A 25,022-nucleotide genomic window follows, 5' to 3' on the forward strand; every position below is an offset into this window, starting at 1 on the left:
CCTGTGGGCTCATGAACTGGCTTTGGTCCCAACCCTTTGCCTCTAGCAGTGTGGAGCACTGTTCGCCAGCTGGGTGCATTTGCCATCCACTTATTCAGGATGCTTTTGCTACAAAGGTAACTGGAAGCAGTGAGATCCTTATTGAAATGGTATCTGTAGATGGGGATAGGAACTGCCTGGCGCTGCCCTCAGATGTCAGTGCTGGGGCCAGAAGGGAGCTGTGGGAAGGGCTACCCCATCCACCACAGATGGGGCCACACACTTTTCTGTCCTTTGTCCTCAGGGCTTGGAGGCAGAGCAATAGAGAGATCCTGACTGGGTGTAGTCAGGTGAATTAGTTACTTTTCTTGGTGCCATGACAAATTGCCTATCAAGGGCAACCTGGAGGAGGAAATGTTCACAGTGGGAGAATTGCAGTCCATCATGACAGGAGGGGATGGTGGCGGGAGTGTGAGATGGTCGCATTGGGTCGTCAGGAAGCGGAGAGGTATATGCTGGTCCACAGCTTGCTTTCTCCTCTTACCTAGTCTAGGACCCAGCCAGTGGGATGATGCTGCATTCATTCAGTGTGGGTCTTCCCTCTTCAACCAAACGTTTCTAGAAACATCTGGACACACCCAGAGGTGTGTTTCCATGGTGATTCTAAAACCAGTGAAGTTGACAAGATTAACCGCTACACCAGGTAGCCGTGTGTGTGTGTGTGTGTGTGTGTGTGTGTGTGTGTGTGTGTGTGTGTGTAAGGATTAAAGTGGAGGAAAACTTGGTGCTAGGCATGCTTAAATTGACCTTGGGGGACATTTCTCCTTACTCTTGGTTCCTCAGGAGGTCAGCTAACGGTATGGAAGAAGAATCTGAGTAACTCCAGGCATGGGTGAGGGCGTTCTAGAGACCAGGCAGACATGTCTGAAGATGAGAGTGTGGGAAGAGAGTATCTGTGGAAGTGGACAGCCAGCCAGCCAGATGCCCCGAGGCTGGACAGTGGGCATGGAAAGAATGTGGCATGAGAAGAATTCTGCTGCTGTGTTAAATGTAACCCTCAGTGGTATTATTGGCATAGGACAGAGTCCACCTTCCTAACCCCACCTTTTGCCTCCCAGGCCTCATGTTGGGGTCCCTCAGGGGAGTCAGGCTCAGGCCTGGCATAGTAGCTTCAGAAACTTAGGCTGTCCTGGTCCTCGTGACAGAGTTCCCTAGTGACGGGGCTGGGTGTTGAAGGACCTGAGGGAGTGAGGAACAGAGACGGAAGGGCCTTTGGGTAGGGAAGTGAGCACATGACAAGGCAGGAGGAGGAAGCAGCCATCTCACATGTCGCTCTGGGACAAGGAGTATCAATTGCTTTCAGACGTGAGGACCGGGAAGCCAGCAAGCTCTGTGTCACTGGGTGAGACTGCCCCACCTGAGCCACTGCCTCCTCACCCTGTTGTCCTGTGTGCTGTCAGCTTCTCTCCTGTCTCTCCAGTGTGCTCAACTTTGGCTACTACCCTTCAGATGCCTGGGACCCACCAGGCCACCGCTCAGCCTCGGGGCTTCTGTCTGGTCTGCCCCCTTCTCATGTGTCTCTGCCTTATTTCTTCCTCTCTCAAGCCTGCTTGGCCACCCACCTGGAACTTTCTGATACACTGAGCAGAAGCAAGGCTCAGAGTACAAGGCCTGAGAGATGTGCAGGGTGCTTTGGAAGGGTAGCAGGTGAGCTGGGAAACCTTGGAAGACTGCAAGGAGGAGGCATCTCTGAGTCTGAAGGATTCACTGAGCTCTGACCAGCAGAGAAGGACATTGTACTGTGAAGGGCCTCTTGGAGATGGTGTCATGTGGGTTTTGAGACACTGCAAATCATGTGAGCCTCACTGGTATCTGGGCCCAACTCCGTGTACTCTATCTACTAATCAAAATCATTTCTTAAAAAGGAATATTTAGCATTCATGCTTTGAAGACTTTGTGCATGTATATGATGTACTTTGATTGTATTTACCTCCTCCCTCCCTCCCAACTTCTTGTCTTCTATTCATCATCAGCATCATCATCATCATCATCATCCTTGTTATTAATCATCCCTCTAGTCCAGTTAGTGTTGCCCATGTGCACGCTGGAGATGGACAACCTACTAACAGACATATCTCCACCAAGTGACTCTCGACCCCTGAGCAGCTGTAAGCACCAGCCATATCATGTCATAAAGACAGCATTTTACAGCTCTCCTCTCCATTCTTTGGCTCTTACATGCTTTCTGCCTACTCTTGGACAAAGTTTCTTGAGCCTTGGATGAGGGAGGTTGACATAGACATCTCATCCACAGCTGATCAATCACAATTACTTATTGTCTTAGTTACTTTTCTGTTGCTGGGAAGAGACGCCATGACCAAGGCAAATGAGAGAAGTTTATTGGGCTTACAGTTTCAGAGGGTGAGTCTATAACCATCAAGGTGGGGAGCATGGCAGCAGGCATGGCATGGCGCTGGAGCAGGAGCTGAGAGCTTGTATCTTGAGATACAACCAGAGGACAGAGGAGAGAAGGTAGGGAGGGAAGGAGGGAGGGAGAGAGAGAGAGGCAGAGAGAGAGAGAGACAGAGAGAGAGAGAGACAGAGAGAGACAAAGAGAGAGAGAGACAGAGAGAGAGACAAAGAGAGAGAGACAGAGAGAGAGACAAAGAGAGAGAGAGACAGAGAAAGAGAGAGAGAGAGCGAAAGCATATTGGGAGTCATTGGAAACCTCAAAGCCTGTCCCCAGTGATGCACCTCCTCCAACAAGGCCACACCTCCCAAGAGTTCCTAATCCTTCCCAAAGAATTCCATCAACTGGAGAAGTATTCAAACATATGAACTTATAGAGGCTTTTATCATTCAAACCATTATATTCTACTCCTTGGTTCTCATAGTCTTTTGGACATATCATAATGCAAAATGCATTTAGTCCAACTTCAAAAGTCTCCATAGTCTTAAGACAGTGTAAAAGCACAAAGTATAAAGTTTCTTCGGAGACTCAAGGTGGTCTCTTAATTTTAAACCTGTAAAAAAAAAAAAAGCACATGATATACTTGCAACATACAGTGGCACAGAATATACATTGCCATTCCCAAAGGGAGGGGCAGGGATGCAGTGAGGACCATTTCATAACCCGTGTCTTCTGGGAGCAGAATTGTTCAGCTAACCAGTGTTTAAACTCTTTTAAAAATATTATCTATTTTTACTAAGCTTACAAACTCATGGATTTTTTTTTCCAATTTTTTCAAACTCATGCATCTTTGGTCTCGACTCACCCACTCCCTGTACTCTCCCGTCACCGACCCCACTTCCACCTGGAGGACTTTCTCCTCTGATTTCTTGTTACCCGTGTTTTATCTCCCTCAGGTGTGTTGGGTTGGTAGTGGGGTGTCCTCTGGCAATCCCCATGTGCTGACTCACTAAGAGCTCATTGAAACCATGCGAGGTCGGTACTGTTACTGTTTCTCACTTGAGTGGCGAGCTGTGTGCTTCTAGACAGCTTTTTCAGGTACCGTTCACTTTGGTTAACCTCACTTTCTTGTTCCCCACCCCCACGCCATGTCTGAACAACCCTGTATTCCCACTCTGTACTTTCCTTTTGCCTATATTTGACTGTCTCCCTCCATGAATGTGTTGCCCCCGCTCAACTAGGCCTGTTTCTGGTTTTTTGGCCATCACATAACCTTCTAGTGAAATATTCAAAACAAAAGGGTTTGAAACCAGGGAGAGAACATGTGGTGTTTGTCTTTCTGGGCCTGGATAAACTTGAGAGTATAATTTTCCAAATTCCATTCATTTACCTGCAAATGTTATGAATTTTTCTTTATTCTTGAGAATTTCATACATGTATACAATGAAATATGATCATATCCACCTTTATCCGCCCCCCAATTCCTTCTGTACCTTTCTCAACAACTCCCCTCTCAACTTCATGTCTTTTTTGATATATATAAAATTTACTAAGTCCATTTAGTGCTGCTTATATGCCCATGGGTATAGGGAGTATGGGAATTCAACCAGCAGCCACATCCTCAATAAAGAAGGATTCTCTCCCACAGCAATTACCCACTGCCAATGGCTCCTCAGTCTAGGGTGGGGCCTGGAGGTCACTTCTTTCTTCTGTGCTAGGATTTTGGCTTGATTGTGTGCAGATAACCACAGCGTCTGTGAATACATGACAGCCAGGCCATGTCTGTAAGAAAGCACTCCTTCCCGTCCTTCGGCTCTTCCATTTTATTTTGGCCTCCTCTTTTGTGAAGTCCCCCGAGGCTTGGTGTGTGGGGGTGATGTAGGTGTCCTGCTTAGGGTCGAACACTCTGTCTTTTATTCTTGACACTGTTGGCCAGTTACTGATCCCTGCAGTGACTGCTGCCCACTGCATAATGAAGCTTCTCTGACCAAGACTGAGAGAAGTGTAGGTCCATATGTAGAAACATAAATAGAAAGCAATTTGACAGCATGGACATTTAGCAAAATAACAATAGCAGGTTCTCCCCTAGGGGCCATGACTTCTGAGCTATGGACTTTTGATCAGGATTTCAGTTCCATGCATGAAACCCCCTCCTGTGGAGCAGGCCTCAGATTCCATCAGAAAATAATTAGTTACCCATAACAGCTGTACCACTACTGCGGCAGTAGGCACATCTTGCTGGGAAGGTTGGTATTGCATCACACAAGGTAAGACCTGGGTAAGACCATTGATATCTTTCCCTCTCCCACCCCTGCATAGCACTTTATAGCCCTGTGAAAGCTGGCCAACAGAGAGGAAGTTTTCCGGTCAGTTTAAGGTTGGTTTCTCTATGCCCTGCAGCCAAAGTGTGTGGTTTCTTACTATGTAGTTATGGAGATAACCAAGAGCCATGGCAATGGCTTGTGGGTTTGTTTGTTTTGAGATAGGGTCTCACTCTGTAGCCCTTGGCTAGCCTAGAACTCACTGTGCAGACCAGGCTGGCCTCAAACTCACAGAGATCCACCTGTCTTTGTTGAGATTAAAGGTGTGCACCATAGTGCCCAGCTAGCCTGTGTTGTTTTGAAGACCTGTGGGGCCTTCCCAACCAATAACTCCTAGGGAGCTACCCTATGCCTTGCACATTTCCACCCATGCAGGGTAATTCCACTTGAACTCTTTTTTAAATTGTGTTTTGAAATTAGCTTACTAATAGTGGGCTTTCACGAGGCCATTTCATACATTCTTAGGGTTAACCCTCTCTCCTCCATTTTCTCACCCCTATCCTGGCTTAGTCCTTCAATCCCCATCTCCCCTTTCATTTCACGAGTTTTCTGCTATCCCTCTGATTATTTTTTCAGTTGGGTTATGAGACGGCAGGCTTCCATGTGGTTATTCGTGCGTCTTTCCCTTGGCTGGTCTTCCTCTGCACCCCTGGTTTCCTCATACTCTCATACCCCTCCCCACTTCAGCCTCCAGCCTCCACCCACCTCTTTGCTTTCATCCACTCATGATCTCCCATCTCCCTTCCTGATTGTGCTCCCGTCAAGGGCTCCTTCCCAGTTTCCTGACTTGTGCTTCAAGTCAAACACACAGAACAAGAGATTTAAGACCCGAGTATGAGAGAAAGCACACGTTTGTCTTTCTGTGTCACAGTTACCTCATCTAGTATAATTTTCCACAGTTCCACCCCTTCCTCTGAAACTTCCGTGGTTTCGTCTGTCTTTACAGCCAGGTAATATTCCACTGTGCACACGTAACACGTTTTTCTTATCCACCCACCTGGTGATGGACGTCTAGACTGATTCCATTTCCTCGCTGCTATAAACAGAGCAGCAATGACCGTGGACGTGCAAGTGTCTCTGTGGTAGGATAGAGAGTCCTTCGGCTGTGTCTAGAGAGGCTTAGCTGGGTCATATGACAGTTTTATTTCCTGGTTTCTGAAAACCTTCTAGGATGACTCCCAGAGTGGTTCCACTAGTTGTGTAGTGGAGACTACAGTGGATAAAGTTCTCCTTTCTCCACATCCACGCCAGCATTTGTTGTCTTTTGGATTCCCGATGGTGGCCATTCTGGAATCTTAAAGTAATTCAAGTTTGCATTTTCCTGCTGGCTTACTAAGAAGCTTGAGTACTTTTTAAAGTGTTTCCTAGCCATGTGTATTTCTTATCCTTTTGAAAATTTTTTGTTCAGTTCCTTGGCCTTTTTTTTTTTTTTTTGCTTTTGTTGTTTTAAGAAAGAGTCTCTCTATACAGTCCTGTCCAGGCTGCCCTGGAACTGCTACTAGACCAGGCTAGCCCTAAACTCACAGAGCTCTTCCTGCCTTTGCCTTCCAGGGCTGGATTAAAAACGTGAACAGCATATCTGGCTAGCCTATTTTTTCATTGGGTTGTTTCTTTTCTTAACGTTTAGTTTTTTTGAATTCTTTATTCTAGACACAAATCCTCTGCCTCTGGAAAGGCAGGTAGGTCTGAGGCCAGCCTTGTTTACATAGGGAGTTCCAGGCTAGCCAGGGCTACATAGAGAGACTCTGTCTCAAAATCAATACAATCAAATGCATAGCTGGAAACATTTTCTTCATCCTGTGGGCTGCCTCTTCATGTGACTGGCAGTTCCTTTTGCTACAGAAGCCTTTTAGCCTCAAGAGATGCCGTGATATTGCTGTCTTACAGCCTCTGCAGAAAGTTCCTCCTGAGCCGGTAGGTAAAGAGCATCTCTTGATTTCTCCTCTGGCAGTTTCAGGCTATCAGGCCATACGCTGAGGGCTTTGACGCATTTCAAGTTGAGTTTTGTTCAGGGTGAAAAATGATGATGGAGTTCACTTTTTTGCCCATTGAAATTCAGCTGTTTCAACACCTCTTGTTGAGGATGTCTTTTCTCAGTGTGTACTTTTGATATCTTTGTCCAAAAGCTGTCAAAGGTGTCTGTAGTTGTGTGGATTTATATCTGAGTCCTTAAGTCTATTCCATTGATCTATGTGTCTGTTTTTGTACAGTACCATGCTGTTTTTATGACTATGGTTCTATAATGTAATTTGATCAGATGCTGTGACATCTCCCACAGTAGTCTTTAGGTTTTTGTGCTTCTATGCAGATTTTTGAATTGTGTTTTTTATGTCTGTGAAGAATGGCATTAGAATTTTTATTTGAATCATATTGAATCTGTAGAGTGCTTTTGGTATGATGGTCATTTTCACATTTCTTCCAATCCATAAGCATGGAATGGATGCTCTATTGTCTTCCTTAATTTCTTCCTTAGTATTTTCATCATAGAGGTCTTTCATGTCCTAAATAGATTTATTCTCAGGTAATTTATTTATCTGTTTGTTTTTGTGACTATTGAGAATGGGATTTTTCTCTGATTTCTTTTTTAGTCTATTATTGGCATGTAGGATCTTTTTGTGCTGATTTTCTATCCTGCTTCTTTGCTGAACATGTTTATTAGCTCTCAGAGTTTTTTTCTTATGTACATAATATATCTGCGGACAGGGAGAGTTTTGCTTCTTCCTTCCTGTTATATCTTATATTTCCTTTTCTTGATGTTGCTCTAGCTGAGACTCAAACACTCTATTGAAGAACAGTGGACATCTTGTCTCGTTCCTGGTCTTAGTGGGGATGCATTGTATTTTTCTCCGCTTACTGTGATGTTGGCATAGGTTTGGCACGTGTCTCATATTATATTGAGGTGTTTCTTCCGCCTCTAGCCTCTCTGTGGCTTTTGTCATGAAGGGATGTTGGATTTTTCCAAAGGCCTTTTTTTCTGCCTATTGAGATGACCGTATGATTTCTGTCATTTAATCCATTTATGCAATGAATCACATTTATTGATTTTCTTGTGTTGAACCATTCCTGCATCACTGGGGTAAGACCAACTTGCTCATGCTGTTGTTTTTAAAATTAAAAAGTTATTTTATGTGTGTGGATGTTTGCCTGCACGTATATTTGTGCACTGCATTTGTGCCCAGTACCCACAGAGTCCCAAATTGGGCACTGGATCCCCTGGAACGGAAGTTACAGAGGTGAGCTGCCACGTCGGTGCTGGGAATCTAACCCCAGTCCTCTGGAAAAGCAGCCAGGGCTCTTAGCTGGAGAGTCATCTCTGCAGCCCTATGAATGATCTTTTTGATGTGATTCTGAATTTGGTTTATGGGTTTTTTGGTTGTGAGCCTAGCCTTTAACGGCTGAGCCATCTCTCCAGTCCAGTTTATGGGTTTTTTTTATTTAGGATTTTTTACATCTATGTTCACCAGGGAGATTTTTCTATAATTTTCATTTTGTCTTTATCTGGTTTTGGCACCAGAGTAATACTGGCTTCATAAAGAGTCTGGAAGCTTCTTTCCTTTGCTATTGTATGAAATAATTTGAGCAGGATTGATATTAGTTCTGGTGGCGTTTGGCAGTGGCTCCACCTGTTCCTGGCTTTATTTTTTCTTTTCCTTTTTTTTGGGGGGGGCGGCGGTTTCGAGACAGGGTTAGTTTTGGTGCCTGTCCTGGATCTCACTCTGTAGCCCAGGCTGGCCTTGAACTCACAGAGATCCACCTGGCTCTGCCTTCCGAGTGCTGGAATTAAAGGCGTGGGCCACTGCCGCCCAATGTTTCTTTTAGTCGGGAGACCTTCTATTACTGCTCCAATCTCATTGGTGGTTATAGGTCTGCGTAGATTATTTATTTCCTCTTGGTCTTATTTTGGTATGTCAGAAATTAACCCATTCTTAAAAGTTTTCTAACTTGGCACAGTATATATTTTTAAGTATATCCTCATGATTCTCTGAATTTCGTTGATGTCTGTTGTAATATCTCCCTTTTAATCTTTAATGTTATTAATTTGGGTCTTTTACTCCTGTTAGTTAATTTGGCTAAGGATTTGTCAGTTTTGTTTATTTTCTCAAAGAACCAGCTATTTGTTTCATTAATTCTTTTTTTTTTAAAAAAAAATGTATTCTTATTATTTATTTACATGTACGTGTCTGTGTGCATGTCTGTGCTCATCTGTGTGGGTGCCTGTGGAGGCCAGTAGAGGGCTCAGATCTTCCTGCGGTAGAGGGACAGGCAGTGGGCAGCTGTCTGAATGGGTGCTGGGATTTGAACTGTGAGCAGCAGGTGTCCCCTAACACAAGCTATTCTTTAGCCCTGTCTTGCTAATTCTTTGTATTGTTTTCTGGGTATAGTTGTCTGGGTTGGCAGTCGTGGTCTTTCAAAGTGTCTAATCCACCTTTCCAGGCTCCTCTGGCTTTACTGTTTCCACACTAATAATCAGGCAGTATTCTGATGGACCTGCCCTCACAAATGACTCGACCCTTCTCTCTTGCAACTTTCAATACCTTTCATTTGTCTTAACTTTAGTGTGCTAGTCGTGGGAGTTTCTTCTCTCACCCTGTCTCTTCGTTGCTCTGGGAACGGGGCTGGCACCCCTCTCTCTCTGTTTGGCAACTTTTCTTCTTTGGTTTTACTGAAAATATTTTCTATGCTGTTAGTGCGGTATTCTTCTCCTTCTTCTATGCTCATCATTCAAAGATTTGGTCTTCCCTGGGTTCTTCTCCAGAGGCCTCTCGTGTTCTGTTTGTGTTTTACTTTCTTTATCACTGAGCTTTACTGGATGGTTCAGGTCTAACCCCTTCTCTTCCAGCCTCAATGCTCTGTTTCCCATGATGCATTCTGTTGCTGAGGCTGTCTCCTGAGCTTTTATTTTGGCTTATTGAGTTTTTAATTTCCAACATAATTTCAGCTTGGTTTTTCTTCAGCAATTCTATCTTTCTCTTGAATTCAATTTCTACATCTTGGATTGACTTCCTTATTTCATCCAGCTCTTTGCATTTGTTCTCTTGGAATACATCCATGCCTTCTTTAGGTTGTTTGAATGTAATTATAATTATTCTTTAAAATTATTTGTCTGGAAGTTCTTTCAAATTGTTCTTATCGGGGACCTTTGCTATGGGTTTAGTGACCTTTGAGAAAGATGTGTCATCTCTGTTTTTGTGTCGTTTGGGTTTCTGTGCTGGAACTTGCCCATCCATCTGAAGCTAGTTTATTGGCTGAGTTCTTTTTTTTCTTGTATTTTGTATAAATTCAAGTCTCCCTTTTTCTTCAGTAGTGGCATTTGCAATGTTCGGGAGAGAACTAAGTCGTAGTAGGATTGAGGTGTTGTTTCCCTCTGTGGGTCTGGTGTTCAGGGCCAGAGATCCTGTCACTAGTCCCACTGGGGGTCAGGTCTTGTCCTGTGTCAGCTCAGGACTTCCGCCTGGGTCTGCAGCTTTCACTGAGTGGTGGAACTACCCACGTGTCAGTGGACCTGGTCCTCAGTCAGATCTGGTCCCCTCCTGGGCCTGCACCATTTCTCCCACATGTGGAACTTCCTGTGGGTCCCTTGTTTTCCTTTACAGCTGAGTGATAGTCCGTTGTGGGTTTACACCACATTTTCCTTACCATTCACCAGTTAGTGGAGATTTATCACTTGCATTTTGTCCTACTATGATAGGTATGATAAACAACACATAAATGTTCTTGAAGATTTATTCATTTGTGTGTGTGTGTGTGTGTGTGTGTGTGTGTGTGTGTGTATACTGGTGCCCAAAAAAGCCAGAAAAGGGTGTTGGTTCCCCTGGCTCTAGGGATACAGGCAGTTGTGAACCACCCAACATGGACGCTGGGAATTGAACTTGAATCATGTGCAAGACAGCAGACTCCTAACCACTGAGCCATCTCTCCAGCTCTGATACATTTTTATGTTTTCAAATTCTCCAGGCTTCTCCTTGGTCTGTCTGGTTGCTTCTTCTTTCTTTAAAGTTTTTGCTCCTTTGTGCAAGCCCCTACCAGGTGCTCAGGAAATGTCTGAGACTTAGATTAGTTGAAGTTTGAAAAGAGACACCAAGGAAACTAGACATTGGCAGGTCTTTGTCCCCTGGGCCTCTCTCTTGGGGTTCATACCCATCCGGCCATCTGATCCTCCTTCCTGTGACAGGGGTTGGTCCATGCCCTACAGGGCCCTGCGAGCTTCCTGGGCTGTGATGGGCAGAGTGATTGGGCAGGAGGTTTTCCTGTGGGCAATCCCCATGGGCTGACTCACTGAGAGCCCATCCCAGCCCCATGAGGCAGGCGCTATTATTAGTCCTGTACCGGAGGTACAAAAACTGAGTTCAGAGAAGTGATGCAGCTTGCCCAAGGCTCTACTGGAAGGGGCAGGAATCCAGTCCATATCGCTGAAACTGTTAAAATGTTCAGGTTCTATCATGAGATCTGTGTAACTCTTGGGATCAAGTCTAAGCTTGTCGGTGTGGCATGCAGGCTTCTCTGGTCTGTTTCGTTGATCTGTTAGTGTAACCTTGGACCAGGGCCTGTTTCCTTTGGCACTCTCAATACATATTCACCTTCCCTGTAATTAGGATGGCAGCAGCGTGCTCCATCAGACTTTCTCAGCCCCAGGTTCTGGAGGATGCTGGGACGCTGGGTTGGAAGGCCCCGGGGTTTGCTGGCAGGCTCAGGGAAGTCCAGAGGTAGAAGAGCTCCCAAGGCCCAGTGTGAGTGTAACAGAGCTGGAATCTGCTTCCAGATCTGGAGGACTCGGAGGCTCACACACATCTCCGGCTCCCGCCCGCCCCTGCCGCCATTTTGCCATCTCAGCCTGGATAGTCCCTGTGCCCGTGGCTTAATGCTTAAAGCTCCTAGCCTTAATGATACGCCTCTGGAAGCTCCTGAGTTCTCCACCGTGGACCAGACCCTCCCAAGGCTCCCAGGGCTCTGGCATGGCTCTTATCTAGCTGTCTGGCTTCATCCCTTGCCGGTAAAGCACCCAGTGAAGTCAGAGGTCTACTCTGTCTTCTTCAAGTTCCCAGTTCTGAGCTGGCATTGAACAGGCCCAGAAAAGGTGGGAAACTAACGGGCGTGAGAAAGGAGTAGAGACCTGCCTCCCTGGGACACACAGCAAGCTGGAACAGAACCCAGAGACCCATGAAACCCGAATACTGGCCAGGTGCTCCTTACCCCAGGACAGGGCCTTGCAATTGTTGCTGTCCTGTCAGAGGGTAACCAGAGGTCCCTGTCCTTTGCTGCTCCCAGGGGCCTGGAGCCAAGGACACTCTGTCTCCCAACTCCCAAAGGATGTTCTCAAGATAAAAATATCATAGAAACATTCCCTGGCATCTGGTGCCCGTTGCCTACCATGGTGGGGCCACAACCTCTAGTCCTGGCCTCAACTTCAGGCTCACAGGGTGCCGTCCACTCCCCCGGGCCATCCAGCACAGCCTGATTGGGGTTAGTGTGTCTCACTCATCCTCAGGTTCTGTCAGTCAGAGCTGACTGAATACTATCTGAGGTTCAGATGCCCCTGTAATGAGGAGCAAGGGGGCTGAGCCTACCCTGGGGAGATGCTGGATGTGTCCTAAGGGATGTCCAGACACACACCTGGAACCTCTCTGCTCTCGGCTGTCCAGGTGGGGTGTCACATCCTGAACCAACACTCTTGAACCCTGGTGAGGACCCGTCCTTGCTTTGTGGCCGCCACATGCCAGGAGTGAGAGCTAGGATTCTGTTCATCTTATGACCCCTGCTGAGGTTTGTGGAGTCTGGAGCCAGGGAAGGGCCCCTCAAGAAATTGGCACTGGCCGGGTGGTGGCGGCACACGCCTTTAATCCCAGCACTCGGGAAGCAGAGTCAGGCAGATCTCTGTGAGCCAGCCTGATATACAGAGTGAGATCCAGGACGGGCACCAAAACTACACAGAGAAACCCTGTCTCAAAAAACAAAAACAAAAACAAAAACAAAAAAAGTTTAGGGGTTGGGGACTTAGCTCAGTGGTAAGCGCAAGGCCCTGGGTTCAGTCCTCAGCTCTGATTGAAAAAAAAGAAAAGAAAAAAGAAATTGGCACTGTTGCTGACATGCTGTCTTTTCTGGCCCACACTTCCTGCTGCCATGCTCAGTTTCATGGGAATATTGGCTGGAGACTGGCATGTCACCTGAGCCTCAGGAAGTGCCTGCCTGCTCCGGAGCCTTGCTTTTTAGGTTGATCATGAGAAGAGGCCTGGGCCAGCTGAGTCTTTCCCTCACTGGCTGGCGACTGTTCAGGGCCCAACCCTCAGATCTAGAGAGGCCTGGCCCGATACTCCCAGCCTTCTCATCTGGGAGCCGTGGTGGCTGGTGACGGCTCCTGGTGAGCCGAGGGGTCAGCTTATCGGTGGGCTGCTGTAGCTGCTGCAGGGTAGGGTAAAGTAGGGGCCCTGGGCCATGTATCCATAAAGCTGAGGCCACCACCCCCTGGCTCTGTGACCTTGGGCGCGTCACCTCTCTGTCATAAGCCCCGGCTTCCTCATTAAAGAGGAACAATCGTGAGAGTGTTAGGACTGGAGTTGTGGGTCTGGGGGAAGCCCCAGTAAGGAGTCAGATTGAGAGAGCCGGGGCCAGCCAGGGGGCCCACAGGAAGTGGGGAGAACAAACTAGTCGCAGCTCTCACCCCTGACTCTTCTCCGGAGCCTTCTTTAGCTTCTTGTTGCCCTGAGGTCGTCACCTCCTCGGCACAGAGCTCTGAGCCGAATAACTGGGATAGGGCCTGACCTCTTGGACTCGGTTTCCCGATATGTCGGGTGGGAGGAACCCTCCTCCAAGGCTGGCTTGTGATGAATAGAGCACAGTGTGGACTCATTCACAGTTCACAGACAGGACGCCCCTGCCGTGGACCTTCCCAGTTGTGTGCCATTTGGCCCCGATTCCTGGTTTCTTAGAGGAAAAGGGCCGAGAGGCAAACAGAGGGTGCGAGGCGTCACTTAAGATGGGAGTGAGGGGTGGAAGAGACTTCCAGAAAGGGGGAGGGGCTCCCGAGGGCCACACAACTTGTAAGTGGAAGAGCCCCGATCTGAATATAATTCTGCATCTCCAAACCTGCCATCGTTCGGTCACCTGCCCCAGAGGCTTAGAATGTGGGGGTGACTCACCAACCATTCCTTTAATCCCAGCCAGAAAAGCCAGTGTGACAAAGCCGACTGGGCGTCCCCATGAACTCTGCCTGGGAGGTGGGGGAGGTGACGACATCTCATGGTCCTGGCCGCCAGAAGCTCTGAGAGCCTTCCCATCATCCTCTCCCCAGATCCACTTGGCAGATGGGTCGGGAGGTAGGGGCCCCTTTGACAGATGGAAAACTGATTCTGGACACTGTAGAGTGTGTGCGCGCGCACACACGCGGCCAAGTTCCTGTCTGCCCCTTTGACATGTTATCGTTCTCCCATTCACTTTCCTATCTGCTCAGCGATGCCGCTCACCCAAACTTACCCCCGTACTCATTCATTCATTCGCTCACTCACGCACCATCCATGGAAATACTGTCTATCACGCTATCCACAGCTGCCTGGGGGTGGCATTGGGGAAGCCTGGCAGGAGTAGCTTGAACACAGGCATAACACCCCAAGCTTCTCCGTGACCCTGGAGACATTGCTGCTTCTCTCGAGAGGGGAGGGTAGTCATTCCGGCCCTGTGGGTTCTGTGAGACCGTGTGTGTGAGAGCACCACGACACTCACCGTCGTCAGCGGTGGCCTTTTCTTGCTCTGCCCTGGTCCAGTCTGAGTGGTTTCCTGGTTGGAGCTGTGGTGCTGTGAAGGCGTATGGGGTGGCAGCGAGCAGGTTCAGTGGTGGCCTCTGAGCCTCCTGAGGAGAGCTGCAGCACCTGCCATGGCTCCACGGTGCTCACTGTCGGGTCTGGGAGTCACCGGAGGCCCCACCCACCCCTCCTAGCTGGCGTTGAGTGATGGCAGCAGCTGCTTGGTTACTTCGAATGACAGTGGCCTCCGCTTGGCATTGAACTTCGAGGCAACTCCAGGTGAGGGTGAGGTCCCGATGTGTACTTGTGTAGCTCCATCACGCACTGACGGATTTGCTCACCGGTGCCTCCACTCACCCCTCCTTGGTCTCTTCTGCCCACTGAGCCAGCTGTTGCTACCCATCCAGTAGCTCCAGACACCCCTATGTCTGTCTGACCTGCGTCCTCCCACCCCCGCCTTCCGCTCTCACCTGATTCCTACCCTCGCCCCACCGATCCTCCCCGCCCTACCCTGTCCACACACCCACCTGACCACCAGAACACCCATCTATCAGTCATCCACTCTAATTTGTCAATTGTCCATCCCATCCATTCATTACTCATTTCCTATTCATCTGCTCAACCATCCATCCACTCACCAAACCACCCATTATCTGGTCACTCCTCTCCAGACACCCCCACATCTGTCAGCCCAGTCTGTCGGTCTATCCGCTTGACCACCCACCTGTGCATGTGTCTGTCTGCTCATTCACGGCACGGTCACCTCCTCGCCCGCCCCTTCAGTCTTTGTCCTTGCCTTTGCGGTTTCTTCTGTGCGGGAACACTTCTCACTTCCTCTACCCTGACGGGTAGAAACCAGGACAGGAGAATCCAAAGGTCACTGGTCATAGCACCGCACACCTTTAATCTCAGCACTCGGGAGGCAGAGGCAGGCAGATCTCTGAGTTCGAGGCCAGCCTGGGCTGCAAAGCGAGTTCCAGGATGGCCAGGGCTATACAGAGAAACCTTGTCTTGAAGCACTCTCTCCAAAAACAGAATCCTGAGGTCTTTATAGAGCGGGTGGGAGATGGGAGAGGTGGAGGACGTCGTGGAGAAGAGGTGCTATACCTTCCACTTGCTGGTGGGATCATCCTGGAGGGGACATAGGGGCTCAAGGAGACTTTGCGGGTGTGAGACCCTAGAGGCCCCATGAGGAGAGTCCAAGGGACAAAGTTACCAGTGTAGTAGCTTTGTGGTAGACAAGCTGAGGAAATCCCAGCGGGCAGCGAGCATGGAGACGAGGCCGAGAAGGAAGAGATACAGGGTGGTAAAAAAACGTGTTGTTGACAGGGCTCCTGCTGGGGACGGGGGAGCAGGCGATTGGAACTAAACCAAACTGGGGATCTAACCAGTTGGGGGCTCCCAGCCAAGGTGGCACTTGGAACATGTACTTCAGAGCCTGCTCATGCCAGGGGCAGGGAGTGGAGCTGTTTGCTCACCTACTCCCGGGGGGTTTGGTTCCCAGCCTGCCCTGCTCATGGGCAGAGTGTGCTCTGATGGCTGGAGAGCTTCTCAGGCAGAGACATCGATGTGGCTGCTCGAATCAGGGAACGGGCTGTGAAGCAGTGAGGGCTGGGGGATGGGGGTGCAGCCTGACCTACCCACCCCAGCATGGCCTGGCCATTACTTCCCTCAACCTAGCATAGGCTTGGAGCAGGAGTCCAGAGTATGCACTGGCCGTGAATGTTTGCTGGGGATGAGGGCAAAGGTTGTCTGAGGATTTGACCAGGGAGTCTGGCTTAGAAGAATGGCCAGGGAATCATCTTCCCAGATTTAGAGAAAGAAATGTCAGCCCTCTCAACTTTCCACCCCCTGAACACCCATACGTAATTTAACTCTTACCAAGGAGACCAGCTTCCTTACTGGTCATGCGCCCCTAGTCTGTCCGGGCCATTTCTGCAAGAAGGGGTTCCTCTTGCCTGCTACCACAGGTTTGCTCTCTGGGCAGGGCCTAGCACAAGGGAGACCCCTGTGCCTCCTGCCTGCCTGGTCTCCCATTTCCTTTGTGACTGAGGCAGGGAGGCCTCTGGGAAGCTCTCGTGCTAAGCCTGATGGGTGGTGGCTGCATTCGCTGCTCCTGGATACAGTGGGCAAAAGCTCTGTGGTTGATCATGGAAGTCTCCCCAGGCACAGGCGAAAAGAAAGGACTCAGGCGAGCCACATGCTTGCCTTCCCGGCAGAGATGACCTCCAAGGAGTCTTCTGATGTGGAAGCTTCAAGAATACCCTGTCCCTTAAAAGTCTGCTGTTGACGGCCGACTTGGGGACAGTTTGTATTGTATGTTTTATTACCAAATGGGATTGTGGGGTCTGGAGAACTGGGGGTGGCATATGTTGCTACCCCGTCTGCTCTCGGGGGCTGGGGTGATAGATGTTTTCATCTCAGCTCTCCAGAACAGAAACTCCACTCCTTAGAGGCTGTGTGTCCCTTGACAAGTGACTCAATCTTTCTGAGCTTTAGTTTCCTCTCTGGAAAATGGATTACTCGTCACGGTCATTACAGGGATTAAATGGATGAGCATGTTAGAGTCTCAGGAGAGTATCTGGAAGGTAGAGCCATTGATAACTTTTGACCCCTTTATTCCTCATTCTGGAGGAGCCCAAGGGAGGGGGCTCACCTGATGTTCCTTCCCCAGGGTCCGTGTCTTTGCAGTCAGTATCCTGCTGACATCTGGGAATATGGACCCAAGCCTTGTCCCAGTTCCTTCCGGATGTTAGCGAAACCTGAGGTGCGCAGAGCCTTGGAGACTGGCATGGGATGTCCTGCTCCATCCGGAGGTACCTCCCAGTGACTCCCAGGCCCCACCCTAGGTTAGGTGGCAGCTCTTTTTGCTCAAAGCTCAGTCTTGGCCCTGACCAGTGCTCCAAGCTTACTGGATGCTGAGAGGCTGTGCCTGCAGATGCCTGGGCAAGAAGCTGGTCTTAGGCCTGTAGGTCCAGGACAGGTCATTTCTTCCTGCGGGTCCTGTACCCTCTGCTGCCCACTGTGCCCGGTCTCGTTTTGAGTGCTGCCACTTGTCTGATTCAGGTATTGTACTCCACTGAGTCTCCTCATTCCCTCCTGGCCGTGCCCAGGACCCTCACTGGCCAGCCCGGGCCTTGCTAACATGGTCCTCACTGTTGGCTTGAGCATTGTTTTCTCCTTTGGCCTCAGTTTCCCTACCTACGAAGCGGAGTGCTGGCCTCTTTTCTTGCTTAGACCTCTTCAAATCTCATTGTGAAACAAATCTCATTGCTTTTCTTTCCTAGTCTCATTGCTGCCCAGTGAGCAACAGCCTGCCAGCCTGCATGTTCCCGCTGAAACTCTGCCCCGCGTGTCTTAGAGATCTTCAGTACTTTCTTGCTGCACAGGCCTTTGTGTGGGGGTCTCTTCTTGACACTCGGCCTGTCTGTGGCGCTGGTCTCTGCTTCCGAGTCTTCCTTTTGAGTCTGTTCTCACCATCCCCCAAGTGAGGGGCTTCCACACTCTAGGGCTCTGTTTGCTTCTGTTGCTTGTGTACCTTCTCTGGGTGTTTAGGGACAAGGGACTTCGCTCCATCCGTTCTGGCTCAAGGTACGGAACAGGCATAAACTTGACGAAGCTGCTTTTCTCTGTGGTTTGGGTGGAATATCCCAGAAGTGGGAGTTCCCAGGTCTGTGACGCTGCCTAGGTGGTTCCAGGAGTGACTGCAGTACTCTCAGCCACTACGTGGGGGTTGGCCAGATGTAAGGCTGCCTTCCTGGAGCAGGCTTCTGGATGGGACTCCCCCCCGCCCCCCAGTCGTTGATTCCTGTGATTCTGTTCCCTGCAGGCCGGCTGCTGCTCATAGTGGGAGCCAGAGCCACCATGACCCGCTGGACGTCCCTCAAGGCCTCTAGGCCACACAAGCCTGGCTCCTGGGATCTGGCAGCCTCCCCCCGGCGTCTGAGTACCCCAGCCTTGGCCACCTTCCCCTGGAAGGCTCAGAAATCTGGGACTGAGCTGTCTTCTCAGAATGGTCCCCGGGTTCCCCAGCCCCGCCAACTCTCTGCCTCCTGGCCCAGACAGAAACAGCATCCACCATTACAGCCCCGAGCCTCAGCTACACAGACCCATGGTGAGGTGGCCGACTGAAACAGCTGTAGGGGAGGATGTCAGAGTGAGGACTGGTGACCCTGGTGACCCTATAGAGCCTAAGGTCACGTGGTAGGAAACTTTGCATTCGACACAAGGTTTGGATCTCAGCTCTCCTGCCTGATGGCCGTATGTCTTGGTTAGGAGTTCCTTCACCTCTTTGAAACCTTCAAGGCTGTTAGAGCATGACTTGAGGGTCTTGGATATGTGTCGCCCCATGCCCAGTAGGCTTTCTGTGGTTCTCAGGCTTCATGGCTGTGTCTGGTGTCTGCCAGGCTTCAGGACTCAGCAGCACTGTGGCTTATAGCGTAGACCCCGGGAGTGCCTCCTGATCTGGCCCCTCTAATGCTCTCCACCCAATCCTCTATTTTGGTAGCAGAGTCTGCAGGCCGCGTCCTTCTGAGCCTCTGATGTAGATGTGGCCAGGGTTGTGCTGTCTGGATGAGGTCGAATTCCAGCATTTCTACCTCTGCCTACAGGCACTGGGCAAGTGTCTTCCTGTTCTGAGCCTCCTTGTCTGAAAAATGAGTAGATCCACCCTCAAGGGTCCAAGGGCAGGAAGCTCTGATAGCATTTAGCCTGCCCTAGGTGTCCAGCTGCCCTGTGATCTTCTTCTGGGATCTCTGTCTTCCTAGAGACATTAGGTGATTGAGGGCTCCACAGCTTTGTTGGGCTCTAAACTGTGGTGTGATTGGGTAGGTCTTGGGTGCATGGTATCCCTGTGATGGGGAGGTACGGCATGTCCCGCTCATCAATGTTCTGCTACACCAGAGGACACCCACTTTCAGCTCAGCCCAGTTGAGACAGGCTGGAGTCTCCAGGGGCAGGCAGTGCTGTGGGCCCTGGCTTACTTAGCCTGGCACTGGCCCTTGTGGATCAATGGGAAATGCGCAAAGCCTGGGCCTGAGAAATGGGTTTGCTTTGATGGCTATGGTACCATTCTTCAGGCCTTCTCTGGGAGGAGTGTGTGCTAGGCTGGCCTGGAGATACAGTATTCCCTACAGGAGGCCAAAGGTGGCCACGGAAGCAAGTGACACTTGTGACATTTGTGATGTCTGTGCACCCGTAGTCCTCAGCAGGGATGGGGGAAGTTGCCTGTTCTAGACCTGGGATAAGACAGTGAGGGATATACATGGCCTGCTGTGAGGGAGCTGATGGTCTTGGTGGGAAAAACAGGCCAGTGTCACGGCTATTATGATTGTTGCTTTGATATTCTACATGAGAGTCTGTGCTGGGGTGTGCAGTGTGTGGGTCAGAATCATGTGGGCATTGCTTCTAGGGCATGAGGAGGCCAGTCATGACAGTATGGGAGCAGTCTGATGTACAGTTGCACTGCTGTGTGTGTGTGTGTGTGTGTGTGTGTGTGTGTGTGTGTGTGTGTGTATGTGAGGATGTTTGTGTGTCGGAAGGGGAGCTTAGGGGAGCATGGGGGGGAGTGTGTGTGTGTGAGTTGGGGGCATATGGAGGGGATAGTACACACATGCACACATGTATGTGTGTAGTGTGTGTGTGTGATATGTGTTTGTGTTCAACTGGGCAACAAGGCCGTGGGACTTCCTGTATAGGCCTTGTAGATCCTAGGGTTCGTTCGCTGGCTGTGAGTAGAGGAAGGATGGGATTCATCTTGGTGCCTTTCAGGCTCCTGGTGCTCACCATGGAAACTGGGATGAAGTGAGGTTGGTGAGGTGGCCCCTGCCTTGGTCCAGGCTTGAGGTGACCAGGACTTGGGTTATGAGGGTGGGAGAAATTTAAATATATTTGGAAACAGAGCCCTTAGTATAGGAGTAAAAAGAGATGCGAGGAAGCCAAGGCTTCTGGCTGGAGCTGCTGGGAGCCCGGGAAGAATTTTTTCCAAGCTGAGAAGGTAGATCGAGGGGCAGGCTTTAAAGGGGGGTGGGGAGACAGGGGATCTGTGGAGACTAAATGGGAGCTGTGTCTGCCAGTTACTGTCACGGGCCCTGGCTGCCTGCCCACACAGACCTACTGTCCTCTCTTTTGCAGAAGTGCCCCTGCCCGGAGTCAGCCTGGGGGCAGGCCAGGGTCCACCAGACCCCGGGATGACCGCAGCCAGCCGGGCCAACCCCTACAGCATCGTGTCATCAGAAGAGGACGGGCTGCACCTGGTTACCATGTCAGGCGCCAACGGTTTTGGCAATGGCAAGGTGCACACACGGCGCCGGTGCCGCAACCGTTTTGTCAAGAAGAACGGCCAATGCAACATTGAGTTTGCCAACATGGATGAGAAGTCACAGCGCTACCTGGCTGACATGTTTACCACGTGTGTGGATATCCGCTGGCGCTACATGCTGCTCATCTTCTCTCTGGCCTTCCTTGCCTCCTGGTTGCTGTTTGGCATTATCTTCTGGGTCATTGCTGTCGCCCATGGAGACCTGGAACCCACCGAGGGCCGTGGCCGTACACCCTGTGTGCTGCAGGTCCACGGCTTCATGGCAGCCTTTCTTTTCTCCATCGAGACGCAGACCACCATTGGCTACGGGCTCCGCTGTGTGACTGAGGAGTGCCCGGTGGCTGTCTTCATGGTGGTGGCACAGTCCATTGTAGGCTGTATCATTGACTCCTTCATGATTGGTGCCATCATGGCCAAGATGGCACGCCCCAAGAAGCGAGCGCAGACTCTGCTTTTCAGCCATAACGCTGTGGTGGCTCTGAGGGATGGTAAGCTCTGCCTGATGTGGCGTGTGGGCAACCTTCGCAAGAGCCACATCGTAGAGGCCCATGTACGGGCCCAGCTCATCAAGCCCAGGGTCACAGAGGAGGGTGAGTACATCCCGCTAGATCAGATTGACATCGATGTGGGCTTTGACAAGGGCCTGGACCGTATCTTCCTGGTGTCGCCCATCACCATCTTGCACGAGATTGATGAGGCCAGCCCACTGTTCGGCATTAGCCGTCAGGACCTCGAGACGGATGACTTTGAGATTGTGGTCATCTTAGAAGGCATGGTAGAGGCCACAGCCATGACCACACAGGCTCGCAGTTCCTACCTGGCTAACGAGATCCTGTGGGGCCACCGCTTTGAGCCAGTGCTCTTCGAGGAGAAGAACCAGTACAAGATTGACTACTCACACTTCCACAAGACCTACGAGGTGCCCTCTACGCCCCGCTGCAGCGCTAAGGACCTAGTGGAGAACAAATTCCTCCTGCCCAGTGCCAACTCTTTCTGCTATGAGAATGAGCTGGCCTTCCTGAGCCGAGATGAGGAGGACGAGGTGGCGACGGACCGGGATGGCCGCAGCCCTCAGCCGGAGCATGACTTTGACAGGCTGCAGGCCAGCAGTGGTGCCCTTGAGCAGCGGCCCTACAGACGGGAGTCGGAGATCTGAGTGCTCTTGACTTTGGTGCGGCACCATCCTGACCACGCTAGGTCCCACGTCCCTCGGGGGCCTGGGCTGGAGCAGCGCAAGCCGGACGCCTCGGGTCACAGACTCAGTAGCATCTTTAGTCTTCTCACGTTTTCTCGCAATAGCTTGGGGAGGTTGGAGGGAGAGTGGGTGACCAGAATGAACAGCCCATGGCCTCAGATGGACACGCATGGGCAAGGGGGTGACCTCTCGGGGTAAGGTGAACCACAGGAGTGGGGGACTCTGCTGGAGGCCTCGGAAGCAGTTCAGGAGAGGTCCCAGCCCTGTGGGGAAAGCTGTGTATGCACACTTCATTGGTTTCTAACTCGGATAAGACTGTTTACAAACAACAACAACAACAACAAACACAAGACAACACTAACATGTGGTTGAATTTTTAAAATTCGTGGTGTGGGGACAGTTAGAATTCTACTCAGTGCTGCCAGGCAGAGCAGCTGGATGGGGTGCCCCGAAGGTTCTGGGAGGTCTGGTGTCTCTCCCTCACGTGTGCCAGGGCCCTGCAGGTTGTCATGCTTAAGGATGAATCAGGCTTGTGACCATGTTAATGATCCTAATAAAGTGTCTGGATGTCTCTGGGGGTGGGGGCCCACTAGGGTGAATCTGGCTTGATCTTTTGTGATTGACTTTACACCTCAGCTGCATCAGGGCTGGCTTTAGGACCCAGGGGAGGCCCCCTTTCGTGCGCCTCTGTCCTCCACTCCCTCTCTGCCCCAGGTCTCCACCCCTGCAGTGAGGGGCAGTAGGAAACACCAGAGTGGGTGCTTCTTAGGAAAGGACACTCAGGAAATTAGCATGGGGTCCGGTTCCCACATTCCCAGGAAGTGGGTCAGCCCCACACCTGCTGGATTCACAGCTCGAGTTGTGCCTTAGACACTCTGGTTGTCTGGCTTCAGTCACTTTTGGTTTATCAGACTTGTCGAATCCTTCCCTGCTGCCCCTAACTCCACTCCTGAAGCCCTCACAAGCCCCTCCCAGGATGCAGAGGCTGCACTCCACCTGTCCCATGGTTCCCATGTCTCTACCTCCCTTTCTCCCACACTCCTGGGGTGGAATGAGGTAGCCCAGCCGGCCCCAGCCAGTTATCTGCTGCTGGAAAGAGAGGACGACCCCTCAGCCTCCACCTGACCCCGGCCACCATGGAGATGACCAGAGAAATGTCATAAAACAAAGAATTTCTGTTTCGCCTTTAGGGGCCCGTGATGGAGATGTTCCTCCCCGCTAGGCCCCAAGCCATGGAGTCTTCCCACAGTGCCCAGCCAGGGAGACCTGAGGTGGGCTTGCTTCCAGACATCCAGCTTAAGATTTCATGCTAATTTCTAGGCTAGAAGATTCTGCCTAGATTGCCCCAGAGGCCTCGGCTCCTTTGTGTTCTTAGCCTGGTCTCTGCCCTCAAATATCACTGACTTTTCTAGCCTTGGCCCTAGGGCCTGAGGGTGCATTCAGCATGGGAGTGCTTGGCTCTCAACCCACCTCTGTCCAGTTGTCGGGCTGAAGGTTGGGGAGGGAAGAAGGGCAGGTCCTGGCCACTGGCTACTGCTGTGGGAGCCTAGGCACCTTTTGCTATTCCCTGAGCAGATGGGCCTGCATCCAGAGTAGCGTCTGAGGGGCTCCTGGCCCCACGAGGCCTGCTCCTAGCTCATCTCAGTGGCCTAAAGCAATTCCTCATTCTGGCCCATCCTCCTCCCAGGTCCAGGCCTGCCAGAATGGTCCAGTCCCTGGGCCCTGCTGGAGAGCAGCTCAGGCTGCCTTTCATCTCTGCCAAAGGCAGGCAGATGCTGCATTTCCCAATTCTCCTGCCCTCTTTTTTTTCTCTGTCCCTGTATTTATTTATTGCTTGTGCTAAAGACCAAACTAGTCACTCCCTTCAGTGCACCCTAGTGGGGGAGGCCACTGAGGGGGGAGCCGTGTGCCTGTGCCGAGCAGGAAAGCTTGGCCCCTGGGGAGCGCATGAGGAGGGAAGCCAGGGTGTGTGTGTGCAAGCATGTACAGACGCGCTCACATGATTGTCTCCTTGTGTGTGAGTCTTGGTATACAGAGATATGGTATACACAGGTGTTTGTATACAGGTAGTCTGTGTGTGTCTGCCCACAGGTATGTGTGTGCTTGTGTTTGTTTTTTATTTTATTGGGGTGAAGTGGGTTTGGTGCTCACTAACCTGAATGACTCAGGTTGGGTGCTGGCCACAGACATATCCACAGTCCGACGTGAGTCCCTGGCCTGCCCTGGATCTGCAGGCTGTACGCAGTGTGTGCAGCAGTTTGAGGAGTCTGATGGTAAGCCTCTGCACTAGGTCCTGATGGAGGCCATGGGTGCGTCTGTGCATGCGAACCTGCGTGAGTGCGTGGAGGTCCCAGGGTGCGTGTCTGTGAATGTCAGTGGGGTGGGTGCTGCGTGCAGCCGTGGGAGAGCGGCACAGAATGAAGCAGCTGCCCTGAGCCCATGCTGGTGCTGTGCCACCTGGCCCTTGCCAGCTGAGGGCCTGGGGGCAGAAGGACACACCATGGGGAGGCCCCTGTATGGGTGTCTGCCCTGTGTGAGGTCACAGAATGTTCAATCTATTTTAAATGGTGAAACTGGAGAATTTTCATGTTATTTTCAATACATGGTGGTATCTAAAGATGTAGGCAATGAGACTAGACCACATTAAATGCATTTTGATCTCTTTGAATGCTACTGTGTTGAGATGTGTGTCTCATTGTCCTCTGCCTGCCTCTGCCACATGCCGAGCCTTCACACATCTTCTGGCCCCTGCAGGCTGGACCACAGCACTCCCTGGGGCGGGAGCTCGTCTTCGGGGACAGAGTGGGACATGGCAGCCATGTTGCTGAGAAGAGACAGCGTGGCCTCCTCTCAGACCCCAGGGTAGGATTTCAGTCTTTTCATTGGGAAGTTCCCACCCCCTCCACACACTGCTTCTGCCTCTTTCTGTGGCTCTTACTGCCCTGGCCTCCATCCCTACAGGTGTGTCCAGGACCCTCCCAGAGCTCCTTTGGATAGAGGAAGCCTGGCACTGAGATGGGCAACCACCTTGTTTCCTCTGCAGGAAGGGCGAGGGGGTGGGGAA

The 25,022-nt window shown here is 50.8% G+C and overlaps 1 protein-coding gene across 2 annotated transcripts in view; it reads left to right on the forward strand.

Annotated features, from left to right (window-relative positions):
• The window catches only part of Kcnj12 (potassium inwardly rectifying channel subfamily J member 12), a 46,161-nt gene extending 21,530 nt beyond the window's left edge, over nucleotides 1-24,631 (forward strand). The window contains exons 1-2 of one of the 2 annotated variants that reach the window (XM_028857486.2): nucleotides 15,516-18,558; nucleotides 20,577-24,631. In XM_028857486.2, the coding sequence (XP_028713319.1) occupies nucleotides 18,219-18,558; nucleotides 20,577-21,919 (1,683 nt within the window). In that variant the 5' untranslated portion in view covers nucleotides 15,516-18,218 and the 3' untranslated portion in view covers nucleotides 21,920-24,631. Of the gene's footprint in view, nucleotides 1-15,515; nucleotides 18,559-20,576 lie in introns of those variants that run through there. The other variant, XM_028857484.2, reaches the window with a different exon arrangement.
• Nucleotides 24,632-25,022: the final 391 nt, after the last annotated feature.

Source organism: Peromyscus leucopus, chromosome 8b, assembly GCF_004664715.2.
Source record: "Peromyscus leucopus breed LL Stock chromosome 8b, UCI_PerLeu_2.1, whole genome shotgun sequence".
NCBI lineage: Eukaryota > Metazoa > Chordata > Mammalia > Rodentia > Cricetidae > Peromyscus > Peromyscus leucopus.